The sequence below is a fragment of the Lepisma saccharinum genome, chromosome 23 (genome assembly GCF_977018435.1).
Source record: "Lepisma saccharinum chromosome 23, izLepSacc3.1, whole genome shotgun sequence".
Lineage (NCBI taxonomy): Eukaryota > Metazoa > Arthropoda > Insecta > Zygentoma > Lepismatidae > Lepisma > Lepisma saccharinum.
Window position 1 is genome coordinate 12,672,646 of NC_139251.1, and position 21,053 is coordinate 12,693,698.

The 21,053-nt window shown below is 36.6% G+C and overlaps 1 protein-coding gene across 3 annotated transcripts in view; it reads left to right on the forward strand.

The window, feature by feature from the left end:
* The window catches only part of LOC146005268 (sulfotransferase 1 family member D1-like), a 37,544-nt gene that overhangs the window by 9,516 nt on the left and 6,975 nt on the right, over positions 1–21,053 (forward strand). For all 3 annotated transcript variants that reach the window (XR_014444000.1, XM_083144381.1, XM_083144380.1), the window contains exon 3: positions 3,046–3,145. Coding sequence is in view for 2 of the 3 variants with exons in the window: in XM_083144381.1 (XP_083000507.1) it covers positions 3,046–3,145 (100 nt within the window). In the remaining variant the exon portion in view is untranslated. The remainder of the gene's footprint in view (positions 1–3,045; positions 3,146–21,053) is intronic.

Here is a 21,053-nt window from a genome sequence, read left to right on the forward strand (position 1 = left end):
AAAAGCATTTTGCTCAGGTGGCCACAGGGAGCGTGACCGAAATTCTATCAAATTAGTTCTTTTCTGCGTTCGTGCTTGCTAAGGTTTTTATTTTTCAAAATTTTACTGTATGTAATTCACTAACTTAAAATGCTTATTTTCGACACCTGGAAATATATCTTCTATGCCATACTCTTGCATACTGTCCCTGTCATCTCTGGAGCGAGCGAACGAAAACAAGACTGTACATGTAGTGACTCGAAAGAGAATATCTGAGAGGGAACGGGATTTCGTGGAGAGGGAAAAGCAACTGCAGCTACCAGCTGTTTGCAACAGCGTGTACTGCTTCGTTCCACCCACTCGCTCTTTCCCATTCTCTTCCTTTATGCGCGGCCTTAATCCAGAGATTACCGGATAGAGTATAGGCTATTCGACTAGGTAGAAGACAGGGCTCACAACATTCCATAATGTGGTACCATTCCATTGTGACAAATTATGGCAGCATCTCTCCAATAAATATAATACAAATAAATATCAAGCCAATAAGTAGATCATTATGTTGTCTATGAAAATAACCTCAGAATGAAAGTAGGCCTAATGATGTTTCATAAGTGGCACGTATTGAGAGAATATACACTTAAAATGATATTTAAAAATGACTAATGACACCACTCAAAATGCATTTAGTGTTTACTTTTAAAGTAACATAAGAATGTTATTCATTATCAGATTTGGCATTCTTGGCCTGTTTCAACGTGAAGTTTTAAATGAAAATAATAATTTTAAAAATAGTAGACCAAACGAGATAACAATTTAACTGGTTCTGTACGACATCTAAAGAATAATGACCTTGTTGTGAAGTACGTACATATATATTATCAGTATATTGTTGTTCATAAACTTCTCAATAATCTAATTTTATTTCAATATTAGCACTTACATCCACAAATCAACCGCATATCAAGTGTATTTTTCGAATTTTACTTACGATAGGTTTAAAGTCCGCCATAATAAAAAAAACCTATCAATTGAGCTTAAAATCAAATCTCAGTCACTACAGTAGCACGGATATAATTATGCTAAAAGTTATCTATTTCAGTGCATCATTGTGTGTAATTATACAATTTTAATGTATCATACAAATGCATTCAAACACTTCTAATGTATTTCTCTGAGAGAACTATTAGCCTTAATTTATGTAATAACAGACTTTCCTTCTAAACTTTTCTTTGTGCAAAGGAACGAAAGAAAGAAACTAACATTGTTACTAGTGTGACATATTTTTTTATATTATAATTGTTTAACTCCCCTAAATGTGATTACATAAAATGTAAAACAAATGTCTGTTAATTTATAGCAAGTACCACTATGGCAAAAATGACTATTATAATAAATTACCCGATATTATTGAGTCAGTACTTCTGAAAGTTCTTTATTTGCAAAGATGTTAGTCTTTGCAAAAATCGTATGTTTCAGACAACTTGTAAAAACCTTAACAATAACTATTAATTAATGAAGAACTTCAAGTAAACCATATTAATTTACAAACTCTAAGGTTTAATGCATTAAAAATAATAATTTTCAAATTGACTGACTTCGAAATTTACATGGGGTAGGATCTCTTTTCGTGGAATGTCCCTATTGTACAAGGGTCGTTCAATGTTGACCGGGACAGGTAGCAGAAGAAACACCAAACTATGTCAGTTTTTCAAAGTATTCTCCGTGCGCACCGAGGCACCGTTGCCATCGTTCTGGCAGCTCCCGAATTCCTTGCTTGTTGCCGTAGCCACTGGAGGACATCGCTCCGCAGTGCTTCGTCTGTCGTGAATTTCTTCCCTCCCAGATGGTCTTTAAGGGGTGCAAACAAATGATAATCACTGGGGGCTAAATCCGGACTGTAGGGGGGATGGACAGAACTTCCCAGCGCATGTCGGCCAGAGTTGTTGTTGTCACATTGGCCGCGTGAGGACGGGCATTGTCATGGAGAAGAATGACATTTCCAGACAACATCCCAGGTCCTTTCTTGCGAATGGACTTTCGTACAGCACCACTCAACAATGTGAAGTAATACTTGGCATTAATCGTGCTCCCTTTGTCCAGAAAATCCACATGGATAACGCCCTTCATGTCCCAGAAGACACTTGCCATGATCTTTCCAGCGGACGGCTGCGTTTTGCTTTTCTTGGGAGGCGGGGAACCTTTATGCCGCCACTCCATGCTGCGTCTTTTGGTCTCTGGGATTGAATTGTGCAACAATGTTTCATCACACATGATGATGGATTGCAACAATTCATCACCTTCTGCTCGAAACCGATTCAGAAGCTGTTCACAGACCGTCCTGCGTGTCCACTTCTGATCGAATGTCAGCTGGCGGGGAACCCACCTTGCACAGATTTTGCGGAAGCGTAAGTGGTCGTGAATGATTGTCTCAACACTCCCGACACTGATATTCACCTCGGCAGCAATATCCCGCACTGTTACTTGCCGGTTCTCAAGAATCATTTGCTCAACACGTGCGATATTCACTGGTGTGACTGCAGTCGGGCGAATGTGTCCATGCGCTTCATTTGTCACCAGCTCCCGTCCTTCGCGAAACTGCTCACACCATTCGTACACTCTTGTCCGCGACATCTTTTGTTTACTATACTGTGCTTGCAATCGTCTGAAAATCTCAGCTGGTTTCACTTTCCCCTTCACGAGAAATTTGATTACACACCGCTGCTCCACAACCACAGACACACTGCTTGCCGCCATGTTCGCTGCAACTGCTGCGCATGCGCGAAATACGTCATGCCGGGCGCTAGTTATTCGCGAAGGAATACATTACGTCACCCGATCGTTTCATCATGATCCGGCTATTCATCGATTTTTTACGTACGAAAATCCCGGTCAACCTTGAACGACCCTTGTATTTACTACTTAGTAATAACCACCTTGCTGACAGAGTAAGTTTAATTTTTGACTCACGATCTTGTATTATATATTATTTTCAATGAGTTATAATAATTTTGTTGTTTAACATTGCTTACATATGTGAATACATTGTTAACTTGAGTACATTTACAGGAACAACATGGATGCAAGAACTGATTTGGTTGCTTGATAACAATTTCGACTACGAAAAAGCCAGCAGGGAGCCAATCACGAAGCGAGTTCCGTTTCTTGAGTAAGTATTCTGATATTTTCTTCTTAACTTCTAGAAATGTAGATATTCAACGACCAATTTCTATTCGACATTCACTGAAGGCAAAATTTATGTTGCGAAGCAGAACTTTCAATTGAATAACAAGCGAGCGTACACTATGATAAACAAGTTAGGAAAGGTTCATTTGGGGACATTTTTACATACAAAATTATCCTACTAAAACACAATGAAATTACACGTTAAATGCAAACTAATGTCACAACTCTTACGTACAGTCTTGCCAATGAGCAATAATTTCAACTTGAATAATAATTCTGAAATAAAATACTAGAGAGTAGTACTTATGTGAAGAACATGAAGGTACATTTTTTAAAAAAATGAAATGCTTAGTTGGCCATTCCGAAAAAGATAAAAACATGTTCCCATGAAATTCACAAAGAACATAGTTTTCTTCACGGTAACCTGTAGAAAATGTCAGAAGAGGTGGCACATGGGGATTGAAGAAAATAGTGAAACATTCTAAAGATTCATAAATGCCTACACTAGATATTTTATACACACAATATACAAGGTGAGGCAGCATTCATAGAATAATTTAAGTAGGAAATGGTGATGTTACTGGCAACAATGTGCGGGTAACAACAGTGTCGTTAAACTGTACATAAGTTGCCATTTATAGTAAACTGTGGAATAGCTGAAATCAAGAGTGTGCATGGATTTCTTGCCGACGGACCTTTCCACAGATGGTGTTTCCTTGTTACGATGACATCCCATGGCCAGCTCGGTCAGAGGCGTAACTAAACTGGGGCAGCAGGGGTGGTGTCCCGAGTCCCCAAAAGGTCGGAAGACTATAATGGATTTTCTTGGCATTTTTGTTAGGCTGGTAGGAAGGTAAATTTTTACAATTTTATGTTCATATTTAACTCCATATTTTGGTAAAATTAACTAAATATGTATTTACATATTTATCACATTTTTACTGCATATAAATCAGTTCCCTGATAATAAATTAATCTATAGCTAGCATAAGCTGTAAGTAATCATTAACCTTAATTTGTTAATGAGTAAATAATGTATTTCACAATATCTTTTTTATTAGTCATTTTGTACTATCCTTTCTAGTGTTTATTTTTTTCCGAGTAGCCTTACTGTGCATAAAGTGGACTAATAACGCCACTCTAGCCTTTATAAAAAACAAACACATCTTTTATCATAATAAAGGGAAATGTTATTTGCTTCACCTCATATGCTAAAATTTAGCAATTTTGTATGCCACTATCATAGGAGTAACTAGGGAGCCCTACTCGAGTAATCTGCCCCGGGCCCCCATGAGTCTCGTTACGTTTCTGAGCTCGGTACCCGGATTTCTCCTGTTTGGACTTCTCCTTATGAGGTTTCCTGAAACAGGAAGTAATTCAAACACATCCTGCCACAAGATTCTAACTGGAGGATTGCATGAGAGAAGTTCTTCCCAGTATCCCAATAAACATGTCAGAACGAGTAATGTACCAGCATCCTACACCGCTTGGAAGAATGTGTGGCGCATCGCGGTACTCGTTCTTCACGGGCCATATTCAAACAATAACTGCTAAATAGCATTTCTTCCTGTAGAATTAGATACTAAGGTCATTAAAAATGTGGCCGCGGTGGCTCAGTCGGTAACGCGTCTGACTACCATGCTAAAGGTCCCGGGTTCGATCCCCGGCCGGTTCAAATCCGGGAACTTTTCTAACGGTGGAAGCGGCCCCGGCGCCCACCCAGCGTCGAATAACATGGGTACCTGGGGGAAACCCTGGGGGGTAAAGGCGGTCAGGGGCGTGATGCTGATCACATCACCCCCACTCACGACCGGATCAAGAAAGTGTGGGGCGTTACCCCCACACCCGCTATACGCCTTCATGGCGTGGTGCTTTGCACAGGGAAACAGGGTCATTAAAAATATACAATTTTTACATGTAATTGCAAATTGAAATTTCGATATACGAGCTATATATATTTCGTAAACGCCGCTGCACCCTGCATAAGCATTTGAAGTAAAAAAGGAAGTTAAATGTTCCTATAACTCCAATGATTCTCCGATTACGTAATGTAAACTATATTTTCTGGATAACTTTCATTCTATTTAAAATTTTAGACTGTAATTAAAATAATCCGTATTTTATTTTTCTTCCAATACGTGGTTATAGTTATAGGCTATATAAAATTTAAAAAGTTACGATAATTCAATATACTGTAGTTGCAATTAGTAGCACACTCATAATTTTAAATTGGAAGGAGTTGAACGTGGAGACTAAAATACTCCACACAGAAAGATTTGGAAAATTTTCAGTTACACCATGCTTTCAAACGAGTACACAGTGGCGCCGATTTGGTTCCAAAACGGGAGGAGGGCAATGACAGTTTACTTTTCTCCTTAGTACATAAGGTTTAGCATAGTGTGGGGGCGAAAGTGGCATGTTCCCCGGTTTATTCTCAATGGATCTACTTACTTTTATTCCTCTACGGCGAGCATGAGACTTATCAGCCTACTATGAAGCCCTCAGGTTGTGGGAAAACAGATACGGGGATGTTTACGTAAACCTTACTAACTCTCGCACACCAAAAATATATATAGATGTCAGTTGATGTTAATATATTACACTTGCACTCGCAACTCCTTATTACAAACAAAATTGTATTAAGATCATAACAGATCAACTACAGATCAAAATTTTCACATCAGACAGACACTTGAAACAAAGTGGGAATATAATCAAAATGTCCATCAGCTATTCATTGATTTCAAAAAAGCATATGATTCGGTCAAAAGAGATAAATTATATAATATATTAGTAGAGTTTGGAATACCTAAGAATCTTGTTAGTATGATAAAAATATGCACCAGTGAAACAGAAAGTAAAATTCGTGTGGGTATTAATATGTCTGACAAATTTACAATTCATGATGGGTTAAAACAAGGAGATGCATTATCTCCATTGCTCTTTGATTTTGCCTTAGAATATTCTGTTAGGAAGGTAAAAGAAACTAAAGAAGAACTAAAATTAAATGGTGTGACTCAGTTGTTAGCATATGCAGATGATGTAGACTTACTGGGGGATGATGTGAATACAATTAAGAATAATGCTAAAATATTTTTCAAAACTGCTAAAGAGATAGGTTTGGAAGTTAGCAAAGAGAAAACTAAATATATGCTTACAGGCCGAAACCAAGTGTTAGGTAATAATCAAAATCTAATTATTGATAACAACTCGTTTGAACCAGTTTCCAAATTCAAATACTTAGGAGTAATATTAACAAATGAAAATTATATTAAAGAGGAAATAAAAAGTAGGCTTAATTCAGGAAATGCATGTTACTTCTCTCTTCATAAACTTTTGTCTTCTCGTTTAATATTTAAGAAACTAAAAGTTAACATATACAAAACCGTAATTTTGCCTGTAGTATTATATGGACGTGAAACTTGGTCCCTTACATTGAAAGAGGAACATAAATTGAGAGTATTTGAAAATAAGATCTTTAGGAAAATCTTTGGACCTAAAAGGGATGAGGAGACATATTAGAATAATTAAATCAAGAAGACTTAGGTGGGCAGGCCATGTGGCACGAATGGGAGAGGAAAGAGGAGTTTACAGGATTCTTGTTGGGAAACCTGATGGTAAGAGACCTGTAGGAAGGTCAAGACGAAGATGGAGGGACAACGTTGAGATGGACCTAAGGGAAATCGGTAGGGATGGAAAAGAGTATATAGATCTTGCTCAAGATAGGGAAAGATGGAAGGCCTGTGTTGCTGCAGCCATGAACCTTCGGGTTTAAGAAGGCTATGGAGTTAGTTAGTTAGTTAGTTAGTTAATAGTTCTTGACTACACAAATTAACACGTTCACATTTCCAAAATCACTTCCATCATCCAGCAACATTCATCATGTCTCTCTCCTAACAACCCACAACCAAATGTTTTAAGGTTAGTCCATAACCATAACAGACTACCCAATTGAACAAAACAAATTACGTCATCATAGACATTTAAAATATATTAAACACTTAAAATTATACAAGTGGGTGCGTATCAAGGTGGCGGGCAACTGCCTCCCTACCCCCCTAATCGCCGCCCCTGTGAGTATATTATTTTATATCATTATTATTCCGTGTTACCTATATGTACATATTCTACTTTCATTCGTTTTACCCCAATCCACCAGACGTGTTTCATTTAGAAATTCCGTTGGGCAAGATCCTAAACCGAAGAAACGTCTCAATTGCCTTTGCGCGAGCTCACAAAGGGATTTGCTTTATTTGTCCGTTTTCTCTCTCTCTCTCTCTCTGAACACAATTTCTCCAGCAACCACCTCCTTTTGCCCCAACAACCAATGAAAAGCTGACAGTTTTTATGACCTCAAGACCAACTATGAATTTTAATAGCAGTATTCGAGAGTAGTAGAGTTATGGAATTTTTTGACCACCTGAAGTATCTAGCACTCTCTGGCTTGCAGGTTCGCTGCCGTCTTGAAAAAAATGGCGCCTTCAAAATTAAAAAAATGGTGCATTGTACACATATATGAAACCAAAATGAAAGAACACAAAATTTGCTAAACAGTAGTATGATTGAGGGTATTATAAACCCGAGAAAGTATGAACCCCCCTCAGGCAGATTTAGCTACACTTAAAACAAGCTCAACATGCCCATATGAGTTTTTTGCTCAAGTGTGGAACCCTGTCTAATCCAAGATTTTTGTAAAAATGCCCTCGGGAATTTCCTGTGAAAGTATGACCCCACCTCAGTATGATTTGACTACACTTACAAAAGGCACTTCTGTGAGATTGTTGTCCATAAGCTTGTTAAAAATAAGCCCCTCTTGATTTTGTTTTTGGCTACACTTAAAACTAGAGCAAACGTATTAAAAAACAAACAAACCAAACAAAAAAAAAAAACACACACACACACACACACAAATCACAGTACTGAACCCAACTGATATTTTTTATTAAGTATAAAGTTTTGATTTGGACCCCAGGAAATGTTATATAATAAACAACAACAAAAATGCCAAATCAAAAACATTGTAATCAATGCAAAAAGAATATATCCAGCCCCAATTGGGCTAAGCATCAAAAGAATTGTAATCCAGATAAATATAGAACTCCCACAAAAATATGCCCTAAATGCCATAGAAAATATAGCATGGAATACTTCACATATAAACATAAAGGTACTTGTTCTGCACAGTCATCAACATTGCCCCCACAACCATCTACATCTGGTCTGAAAAGGAAGCATGAAACACCTGTTAATGCTGGACCGGCAAAGCAGCCACGCTATGAACCCATCCATAGCAGTTTTGCTGGCCAATTAAGGGATTACCAGTTTGTATCAGAGCCAAGATGTGGTATTAAGAATTTTTTGAACAGTTTAAATCCTGATGTGCAGGCAATTCTAAATGCACAAAATGGCTCTTATAAGCTGTCCCTCAAATTGTTTACACAATATAAGAAATCAAATGGCACAAAATTTACACAGCCCCACATAACAGAAACTGTACCTATATATTCAAATACAAATTCAGACAAAATAATAAGCAGTTTGATAGATCAATTGATTATTAAACACTCTGAATTTGCTGCAAAAGAGTCTGGATGGAGCCTATGCGGTTCTCCACACAAGTTATATATTAATATTTCTGAATTCAGCCCATTACAAGGATCTACATATTTGCTATTACCTGCCAATATTAAAAACAAACAAGCCGTGGTTAATATAAAAAATAATGATGAGAAATGCTTTTTGTGGTGTATTTTAGCTGCTTTGTATCCAGTTTCAAGGCATCCTGAGCGAATAAGTTATTATAAACAACATGAAAATGATTTTGATGAAGCAATTAAGGGCTTAGAATATCCAATGTCTGTTCAGAATATTGATAAATTTGAAAAAAAAGCCAGGGATATTAATGGTAAACAATTATCTATTAATGTATTTATTTGTTCTACTGGCCGTGGCAATTGCTTGATAGATCCTCTCAGAATCAGTACATTTGATGATGATTCTGCTGTTCCGATTGATCTGCTCTTAATTGAAGGGGATGATACACGCCATTATACTCTGATACATAATCTTGAAGCTTTAGTCAGAACACAACTAGACAAATCCAATACAATTTTCAACTTGTGCAGAAGATGTTTGTCTGTATTTGATGGTAGAAAAATGGTGAATGGTGTTTGTGAAGAGAATGCAGAAATTGCTAAAAACAAGTTAATTGAGCATCTGAAATACTGTGGCAACTATAAACCTGTTCATATGGTGATGCCTAATCCAAGTGAAAATGCCAAATTCAAAAAATTTGAAGCCTTGTTGGAACACCCAGCATATATAGTCTGTGATTTTGAATCAAATCTCAAACCTCTTGCATTCTGTAGCCCAGATCCTGATGAACCTTCAATTACATCATACCAGTTACATGAACCTTCTAGTTTTTATTATGTGGTTGTACAGGATGGGGTTGTTAGTAAAGAAGATTTATACATGGGAGCAGATGCCATCAAAGAATTTGCACAAAGAATAGAAAATGAGTGCCATAACATAGCATCTAATGTTTTATTAAAATCCAAACCTATGTTGCCTTTAACAGAGAAACAGATTGAAGATTTCAACAATGCAGAAAAATGCCCGGTTTGTGATTCTGAATTTTCAGATGCAAATATCAAGGTGAAACACCATTCTCATACAGATGGTAAATTCAAAATGGCCCTGTGTAATAGCTGTAATATTAAGATCCAGAGACCAAAATTTGTCCCCATATTTTGCCATGGTGCATCCAATTATGATTTTCATCATCTGATCAGGTACGAGGGGTTTGACAAGCAGAATTTAAATATTTTAGCTGAAAATAATGAAAAATATATTGCTATTAGCAAAATAATTAAAGTTAATGGTGTTCCTATTCATTTAAGATTTCTTGATTCATACAGAATTTTATCGGCTAGACTGGCTACACAGGCCACTCAATTTTATGATGATCAATTCAAAATCACATGTGCTTTGTTTCCAAATCAGGACCTGAAATTAATTAGGCGGAAGGGTGTATATCCATATGATTATGTTACAGATTTTTCTAAATTTGATGAGTGTTCTCTGCCACCACAACAAGAGTTTTACAGCAAAATCAGAGGATCTGGAATCACTGATGAAGATTATCACCATGCCCAGTTGATGTGGAACAATTTAAAATGCCAGACATTTGGTGATTATCACAAGGCTTATTTAAAACTTGATGTGACCCTCTTAGCTGATATACTGCAGGCATTCAGAAAATCTTCCATGCAAAATTATAAGCTGGATCCAATGTATTTTTACAGTGCTCCGGGCCTAGCATGGTCTGCAATGTTTTTAAACACTAAAATGCAATTGGATCTGATCCAGGATCAAGATATGTATCTGTTTATGGAACAATGTATAAGAGGAGGCATGGTGCAATGTTCTCAGAGATATGCCAGAGCAAATAACAAATATATTCCTGATTATGATCCAGCAGTGCCATCAAATTATATACTGTATGTAGATGCCAACAGCCTCTATGGTTATGCCATGATGGATAAATTGCCATATGCAGGGCTTGAGTGGGTCGAAGATTTCAATATTGAAGATCTTAAGGATTTTGATGACAGTAACTATGGCCTGTTCTTAGAGGTTGATCTGACAATTCCTGATGATTTACACAACACATTTTCTGATCTGCCCCCAATTCCTGAGGTTGAGTGCTCACCTGGCTCTAAACAGAAGAAATTGATGATGACTCTAGAGCCGAAACAGGATTATGTCATATATTACAAAAACCTCCAGTTCCTGATGAATCATGGTGTCCAAGTGACCAAAGTTGGAAAAGTTTTGAGGTTCAGGCACTCAAGATGGTTGAAACCATATATTGATACAAACACAGAGCTTCGAACATCTGCAATGAGCCAATTTGATAAGACCTTGTTTAAATTGATGGTCAATTCAGTGTATGGCAAAACAATTGAAAATGTCAGAAAACATATTGATGTTAAAATAATTACTGACCCCAGCCGGAGCAAAAAATTGATTGCAAAGCCTAATTTCAATTATAGAAGAATTTATGATGAAAATATGGCACTTTTCAACATGAAAAAAACAAAGATTAAGTTTGATAAGCCTATTTATGTAGGGGCTGTGATATTGGAATTGGCCAAATTACACATGTTAAAATTGTATTATGATGTGTTGAAGCCTTTTTATAAGGATCGTGTAAAACTGATGTACATGGACACAGATAGTTTTGTTCTTGATATTCAAACAGAAGATGTTTATCAAGATATAACACAGACAGAATTGTTTAAATATTTTGATACCAGTGAACATACAGAGATTCAACACCACAACAAAAAGGTGCCTGGCAAGTTAAAAGATGAGACACTTGGTGATGTTATTGTGGCATTTGCTGGGTTAAGGGCCAAGATGTACAGTTTTGAAACATGTAGTGGCGCTGTTGCCAAAAAGGCCAAGGGCATTGGCAGAGTGACTGTAGACAAAGAGCTTGAATTTGAAGATTACAAAAATTGCCTCAAATTATGTAGCACAATCAGAACATCAGAATCCAGAATTCAGAGTGTGGATCACTTGTTGACTAGCAATATTGTAAGAAAAGTGGCTCTGGACCCACATGATGATAAGAGATGCATTTTATCATGTGGCATACATACTTTACCATGGGGTCATTGTGATTTGAAAAGTGGTAATCAATGCCCAATTACAGAGCATGATTTGAAATAAATAAACATGCCTATGAACTTATTTCGGTTCAAAAAACAGGCTATTATGGACCTGCCAACAGCACAACCCTCTTCTGATATAATATCTAAACTAAGTGCTTTGTTAATTATTCATCTGAACAGCATACTTACAGATGTTGATGATGAAACAGGTAAAATATTGTACATATTTAACAATAATTTAAATCATTACCAATTACCTGTAGGTGGTCAATTGCAATTTATTACAACCCCTGAGGGTAATGTCAAGATTTCAGTAGGGAGAAATATTTATAGAATTAAGCACTCAAACATGATTTCTGGCACTGTATATACTGTTTCTGCTGGTGACTGCTTATATATTGAGGTCCCGGGATCATATGACAAGCTTATACCTTTTTTTATAGAATTAAGAATCAGATATTCAATAATAAATAACCACTAAAACAAAATGCCTGATGATATATTTGGCCATACAAGGCATGAAGATCACAGTGATGAGATTCTGATGCTTGATGTCAGAGTCAAGAAATTAAGAAGTGATTTACAAGCTTTACAAACCACACTCAATGCCAGTCTTCAACTAGAAATTACAAATTTGCAATCACAATGCATGGACCCTCTTCTTAAAATTGACTCAGAACTCAAATTGCTGCTTCAGAAATATACTGATTTGGCCACATTGGATAATTTTCAAAGTTTAGAAGAAGCTGTAGCAGCTCTTCAAGCCAAATTTAAGACCCAGGCCACCAACTCTGAGCAATTGAAACAACAATTGGAAGAGCAGATAAATAATGTCCAGACACAGCTCCAAACAATTGTCAAAAGCATAAAATCACAAGAAGATTTTGATCTAGTAATTTCCACTCTAAAGGAACAGATTCAATCACTCCAGATACCTAATCTGGACCCCTTGAACAATGCCATAGCTGAGGTTAAAGAAAAAATTGAGACACTTGAAAATTTTATGAACAACAATTTGCCATCTTCTGATGCTTTGAGTGCAATAACTCGGAGTGTTGCAAACATCAAGCTGCAACTTGAAACATATGAAGATTTTGGAAAAATTCAAAGTACCATAACCCATCTTGAGGGTACATTAGCAGCAGTGCAAAGTGATTTGACAAATGTACAAGAATCTCTAGAATCCCACCTGCCTGGTGTTGTAGACACACTTGCCAGTGTCCAGCAACAGATCACAAAGCTTGAAAACCTCAACACTGAATCTGACCTGTCTCATTTTCATCACTTGATCGATGATATCCAAACAAAGCTTGAAATTTTACAACAATCAACACCCACTCAGGCAGATATAGCCCTGCTCCAAAATGCTATGCAAAATGTGGCTGATGCTTCTGAATTAAATAATGTGAAATTGGCACTTGAATCTTTGCAAAATACTGTAACAAATCTGCCTACATCACAGGAACTTAAAAATATTAACAGAGCAGTGAATCGCATATTGAAATCAGAAGATATCAAGAATATCCAGACAGAGATCAAACAACTTACTCAGACAGTTGCCACTCTACCAACTAATCAACATATTAATGAACTGCATGCCCTGTTTGAGGATATCAGAAGACAGGTCCATGATCTTACTGCTCAAAATTCAAAATTGGCAGTTATTGAAAATTTGCAACAAATTGTAGCTAATATCAAGAAACAGCTAGGGACCATGGAATCTAATCAAGCAAATGCTCTGTCTGTTTTTGCCACCCAGCTTCAAGAGATTGTGCAACAATACAAGAAACTTGTTGTGGACATAAAAATCAAGCCAGGCCATGATGATGTTGTTAGGACCATCAATGAGCACCTTGAATCTGTAACAAGCAGATTGCTTAGAGCAGAAAAAGAAATAACAGGCATAATCGAGAATCCTAAACATACAGTAATTCTTGAATTGTACAGCATCCACAACAAAGAATATGATTCACCATTTACACCAGGTGGCAAAATATATATGCTGTCCCCTGCTCAATTTTATTACCAGTTTTTTGTTGGGGGCACACAGACCAATCAAGATCAAATATTGGCTTCAACCACAGGCACACCACTACCCCACCTTATCAATAACAAATGCTGACAACAAACCAAAAATCACCAGTGTAGAGTTAGAGGATTTTACAGATCCCAATACATTAGAAACATCTTTTGCTGAAGATGATGGCTCTCTGGAATTTCATATACAAATAGGAGACAAATTATATTTAGAAAATCCTGTAATATCAGCTGCTGAATACCCCATAGTTGCAATATTCTTGTTTTCATATTATGTCTAGACAAATTATTGTTGATGAATTACACAGACAAGCCAGACATAATTATAAGAGACTGCCAGTAGTCACAAAAGGCATAGATGATTTATGGCAGAGCGACTTGATTGAGATGGCAAGTGGACAGCTGAAAAACTTAAGACAAAATCAACAAGGGCTACAAGTATCTACTCACTGTAATAGACACATTTTCAAAATTTGCCTGGGGTGTGCCACTCAAATCCAAGACTGGAAAATGTGTTACAGAAGCCTTCAGGACAATCATCAATCAGAGTGGAAGATCACCGCGCTATTTGCAAACAGATAATGGCAAAGAATTTTATAATTCTGTGTTCCAACAATTTATTAAAAGCCGGTCAATACAACATTATTCGAGTTACAGTGATCTCAAAGCCTCAATTGTAGAGAGATTCAAGAAAACCCTAAAAAATCTTATGTATAAACAATTTACACTTCAAGGTAATTATAAATGGCTTAATATTCTTCCAGAACTTCTACATAAATATAACAACTCGGTTCATTCCACAATCAACATGAAACCCTCTGAAGTAACTTCATCTGATGAGCAAAAATTGATCAGGACTGTTTATTATCCTAGATACCAGCCAACAACAAGAAAGGCCAAATACAATGTGGGTGATCAAGTAAGAATCAGCAAATATAAGCACTTATTCAAAAGAGGCTTTACAAGAAACTGGAGCACTGAATTATTTACAGTGGTTCAAGTTAAACCTGGGACCCTTAACACATATATAATAAAAGACCACCGAGGAGAAATTCTCAAAGGCCGGTTCTATGAAGAAGAACTCAACAAAACTAAACAGCCTGACACATATCTCATAGAAAAAATCATCCGCAGAAAAGGCAACAAGTTATTTGTCAAATGGCTAGGACTTCCAGAACACAGCTGGATCGATGCAGACAAAGTGATAATATGAGCACCTGGGATGTTATAAACAGGCAACCAGAACCTGAACAGCAGATTAAGAGAAATGGCAAGTTGCTGCCTGATAATATTAGATGTCTTATTGTTGGGCCATCGGCTTGTGGTAAAACTACACTAATGATTGATAATTTTTTATTGGCACCCAACTGGTTAGACTGGAAAAACAGGCACTTGTATGTCTTCTCTAAGAGCTTGGAACAATTAAAATATCAGCAGCTGATGAAGCTATATGATGGATTGGATATAGCCACTTTTGAACCAGATGTTAAGCCACTCCATGAATGTTTCGATAATTCTGTTGTTGTGTTTGATGACATTATACTGGATTCAAAACAAGGTTAGAAATTTCTTTACACAGGGGCGGCACAAAAACATAGATTGCTTCTACCTGGCACAGACTTTTTCTAAAATACCGAAGCAGCTGATCCGAGACAACAGCAATTTTATATGTGTGTTTCATCAAGATCATACCAACCTCAAACACATACATGATGAATATGTAGGTGGGGACTTGAGCTACAATGATTTTTCCAAGTTTTGCAGTAGGTGCTGGAACCAGGACAGTTATGGGTTTGTCACAATTGATATGACAAGAAAACCTAATAGTGGCAAATACAGAAATAAAATCAACAATTTTCTAGACATTGAAACATATATAAATAACCATGAAAAGGCCAATTATTGATGATCTTAAATTAAGAGATTATCTTGTAAAAAGATTTAAGGGATGGAAATCAGAGAACCGAGGAATTTATGAACAACACAAACAAACAGAACAGCCTATTATTGATGCTATTAGTGAATTAGGTAAAAATATCAAAACTGTTACAGAGCAAAATCAAAATTTGATCACAGAGCTTGTACCTGTAGCTGCAAGGAACATATTAGATTATCCAATCACCCCACTTTCCAGTATTCATACACCTAGTCCTGTTGCTCCTCGAAGAATTGAAGCTACCCTGGATCCTATTGAATTGGGTCTTCTTGCTCAAAAATATTTAAGCACACCTAAAGACAACAAAGATGAGGTCTTTGGCTTAAATGCTGACACAGAGCGTGATGGTAGCATCATACATAGAATTGGCAATTTCAGAGTAACATTTATGGGAGATGATCTTATTGTATATTCAGAATCTCATCTTGGAGAAAAAGGTGGTTTTGTTAAATATCCCGGCACACCTAGATTGTGGGAACTGATGACTCGGAAAAGGCCTGGCAGCTATACAGATCAAGATTATGAGCACTGCAAAGAAATATTAATAAAATCAGATGCTCTATACCAGAACAATGATCCCACACAAAAAAGAGTCAAGTCTAGCAGTGGAGCAAAATACAACAATTTAATCAAGCCCATATGGTCACAGATCAAGACAGGCAGTGGAATCAAACAATACAACACCCTGCCTAAAGAATTTGTGTGGGTTGATGATGTCAGGAAACTTGTAGATAGGTTATTGGTGATAGCTGGGGAGGAAAATACTGGCAACCACAATTTTTACAATGAAAAGGTTGGAATTATGGACATGATAAGCACAAAATTGTCTAATTTTATAGTGAATGACACTAAGGGGATTGGATATCTTATAAAAATTATTAATACTCTACCACCTAAATTTTGGAATATTTCTGAGGGTCGGGGGCTGGTTAATGACATTATAAACAAGCTGCCATTTGAACTACACATTCCAGGCTATCAGTATTGTGGTCCCGGTACAAAATTGGACCATAGATTAAACAGAGGTGATCCTGGTGTTAATCCCCTAGATGCTGCTTGTAGAGACCATGACATAGCATACAACACACATTCTGATCTTGACAAGAGACATGTTGCAGACAAGAAATTAGAAGAGGCTGCATTTGGTAGATTTGTAAGCAAAGATGCTTCTTTGAGTGAGAGAATAGCAGCATTGGGAACCACCATAGCTATGAACACCAAACAAAAACTGGGGTGGGGGTTGTGAATATGTATATAATAAACCTACAATGAAGGCCAAGGGTGTTATGTATCAAATACCTTATGCAGGTCTTAAATCTCTTAAAACTATTGATAGTCTTTTAACCAAAAAGCAGCGCAAGAAAAAAAAATTCTTGTCTTGCAAAGGGCCATGGTATGAAATTGTTGCTTAGTACCCCCCAATTAAAAAAATTACAATAATCTAGAAAAAAATCACATGTAGGTGGATTCATATTTACTATCCCGGCCATCTTAGCAGCACTTGGGGCTGTTGGGAGCTTGGCTGGGGGATCAGCTGCCATAGCAAAAACAGTAATAGATGCCAAGAAAAATAGGGCAGAATTAGAAGAATTGAAGCGCCATAACCTGGCCATGGAGAAACAAGGCAAAGGTGTTAAGAGAGCCATGAATAAGTTTAAAAAAAACAAGAGCCGCTTACAAACCAAGATATTGAAGCTTTAATCAAGCCACTGGGCATCAAACATTTTAGAGGTGTGTACATGTCTGATTCTTTACCAGAACAACCACTCAACAAAGAGTGTGGCATTGTTAATTTGGATAAGTACAAAAATCAGGGCACTCACTGGATTTGTTATCTTAAATATTTAAAAGATGAGACATTTGTGTTTGATTCATTTGGAGGTGTTCCACCTGAAAATTTAGTAAAATATCTAAAATCAGCTAATCTTTATTACAATAATGCCCGTGTTCAAAACTTCAAAGATGTTAATTGTGGACATTTGTGTTTATCTGTTCTCAGATATCTGTCTCAAATAAATAAACCATCAATTAAAGATTTTCAAAAAGCCTTGTGGTATTTAAAACATCATGGGGGTATTCCATCTCACCAGCCAAAATTCAATATTGAAACTCAAATTACATGATGATATAGTATATCCCAAAACAATAGCTCTCAGGGCATTTTATGGCATGTACTTGATTACTAATATTACACACCACAACAACAAAAATGCAGTTGGGGATCAAAATATTGTCATCACTCCAGGGCAATATAATCTGTCCACTCTAAATGCTCAATTACCCAGAGGTATAGTATTAACTCAAAATTCTGTCACTCACAGAGTAGAGATTGTATCTGCTACAGAAACAGTGGTTCTGGGTACTATAGGAGAGCTGTTAGGCTTTGAGAACAACACAAAACTTGAACCAGCCATCAAACACACTGCTATTAATATACCTAAATTCTTAGCCATAGAGACTCTGAATATTCACTGTAATGTGGCCGAGGGTATGATCACCAAATCAAATGGCATAGGCACTCACAAACAAACTGGCATCATTGCAAGATTTAAACCTAACTCTGAATTTATGGAGCCAATCATCTACACTCCATCCCCAACATTATATTTTCCTGTGTGCCATAATAGAATAGATAACATTGAGTTGATGGTCACTAATGAAAAAGAAGAATTAGTTGATTTTGCTGGACAACAACTGCAATCATAGAGATTAATATTTAAATAAAAATACATACAAAAAAAATGGAAAATATTGAGAGTTATGAGCTACAATCATTCCCCCCAAACAGGAGGACATTTGCAAATTTAAATCAACCCAACACAGAAATTGAGGTTGATCTTGATGTAGGGGATGGCTTTATACACCCCCACAGAGCAGATCTATACATCAAATTTGATGTTGTAAAGCTCGATGGAACAGATTATCCGGCAAATTCAAATATAAGATTGGTGGACAATTTTGTGCCGCATCTGTTCTCTGAAATTGAGATCAGAAAGCATGGTGTTGTTATAAACAGAGTGGATTATCCCGGCATTACCTCCACAGCTTTGGCCACTAAAATTATCCAAAACCGAGGCTTCTTACTACAAAATAGGTGGATTTGAGGCTGGTGATAAAATATTATCCAAGAGCCACACAGTGCTGTTCCCAATGCGCCTGTTGCCAGGATTCTTCTCAGATTACAAAGATATTATGTGGAAGGGTGGTTTAAGAATCACATTTAGAAGAGCTGCCAATGACAATAATGCTTTGATGAGGTACAGTACATTAAACTCTACAGGGGAAGCTCTGCCTAATACTCTTCCTGATGAGGGCAAATGCATTATTCAGACTATGGAGCTAAGAATCCCAGTTGTTGAATATGAAGCCAGTTATGCTCTTAAATACAAAGCAGATATAATAAAAAATCCACAGATTCCTTTACAATTTTATACATATCAATGTGTACAGAAGCCTGCCGCTGGTACTTATTATGAGTTTGATGCTACAAATTCATTCTCCAGTATACAATATGACATGCCGGATTTTGTGGTGGTACTGTTTCAAACTGGAAGACACAATAATCAGGAAAAAAATTCAAGTAGATTTGATAACTGCAACATCAAGAACATATATCTTAAAAATGGCAGAAATGAGGTATTTCCTAGAGAAAATTATAATTTAGACATGTCCAAGGATGATTTCCTTAAATTATATGAAGCATTTACAGCATACAAAAGGGTCACTACTGGCAATACTGACATGTATTACACACCAGATGAATTCAAAGCACAGAGACCCATGTTTGTCATCAACACTTCAAAAAGGAAACAAGTTGTGGTTAATGACAGGACAAACATTAAAATTATCTGTGAATTCCACAATACACTCCCTGATGACACCATATGTAGTGTTATTCTCATAGGTGAAAAATCATATGTTTATGATGTAAGAAATGAGAGAGTCACAGAGCAATTCTAGAAGAATTACATTATCTTAATACTAGATATACAAGTTGAGCCTGGTGCCCAATTGAACTTAAACCGGAAGTAAATATGTGTGTGTGTGTGTGTATGTGTGTGTGTGTGGGTGTGTTAATACGTTTGGCCTAGTTTTAAGTGTAGCCAAAAAAAATATCAAGAGGGGCATATTTTTAAAGAATTTATGGACAACAATCTCACAGAAGTGCCTTTTATAAGTGTAGGCAAATCAATCTGAGGGGGGTCATACTTTCACGGGAAATTCCCGAGGGCATTTTTACAAAAATCTTGGATTAGACAGGGTTCCACACTTGAGCAAAAAGCTCATATGGGCATGTTGAGCTTGTTTTAAGTGTAGCCAAATCTGCCTGAGGGGGGTTCATACTTTCTCGTCCTGGTTATACCACAAATCACACTACTCGGTTTAAATATCGGATTTTTGCCGATACCGATGCTGATGCCGATATGTCCATTTCTGCCGATTTTCATACATCTGCAATTGGCTTCGGCACATCCCTACAAGCAACCAATATTTCATTTTCTGTACCACTTGATATGGATTGACCCAATATAGTGTCTCATACATTAAAAACCTGAAATGTCCTGAAATATAGGCAAGGTGGGTTCCAAATATATTTTAACTAGAGAAAAAAGAAGGAACCTAAGAACATATAAAATACAAGATGTGAAACTTATGAATGGACCTTAGATGCCTACAAGCAATTAACCATATTTGAAAATGATAATTTCGTAGTGCTTTAGTAGTCTTCATTAGCAACCATCTTTGAACATTTTTTATATTTCTTAAACATAGGTTATTCTATTATCTTATCTTTGATGAAAGGGCCATTAATAATAAATTTCGAGCCACTAATTGCACATGAAAATTGTAAAAGAGTAAGTAAAATTATAACTTTTTCACATTTTGTGAACAAATGAAAACTAGCAATTTTTAATACTAAAATGAACAGATAAAAATCAAGTCTTACCTTGACACAACCAGAACACTTGTATCACCCATATTTTGATTCTTTTTCATTTGAGGTGCTCTTGGATGAACATGCCCTCTTTTTGAGTTACAAGCTTGCAGCCTGATGTTGAAAAGAGTGGAGTCTCGTTTGGTACATAGTTCATCTGGCTTGCAATTTTTCTGAAATTGTTAAAACAATATAAGTTATAATATGTAAATCAATATGGATGAAGCAGTTTCTTTGAACATTATGATCTAAACCTTGATAAATGTGAAATTATTAGACAAAAATTAAAATATCATGAGCT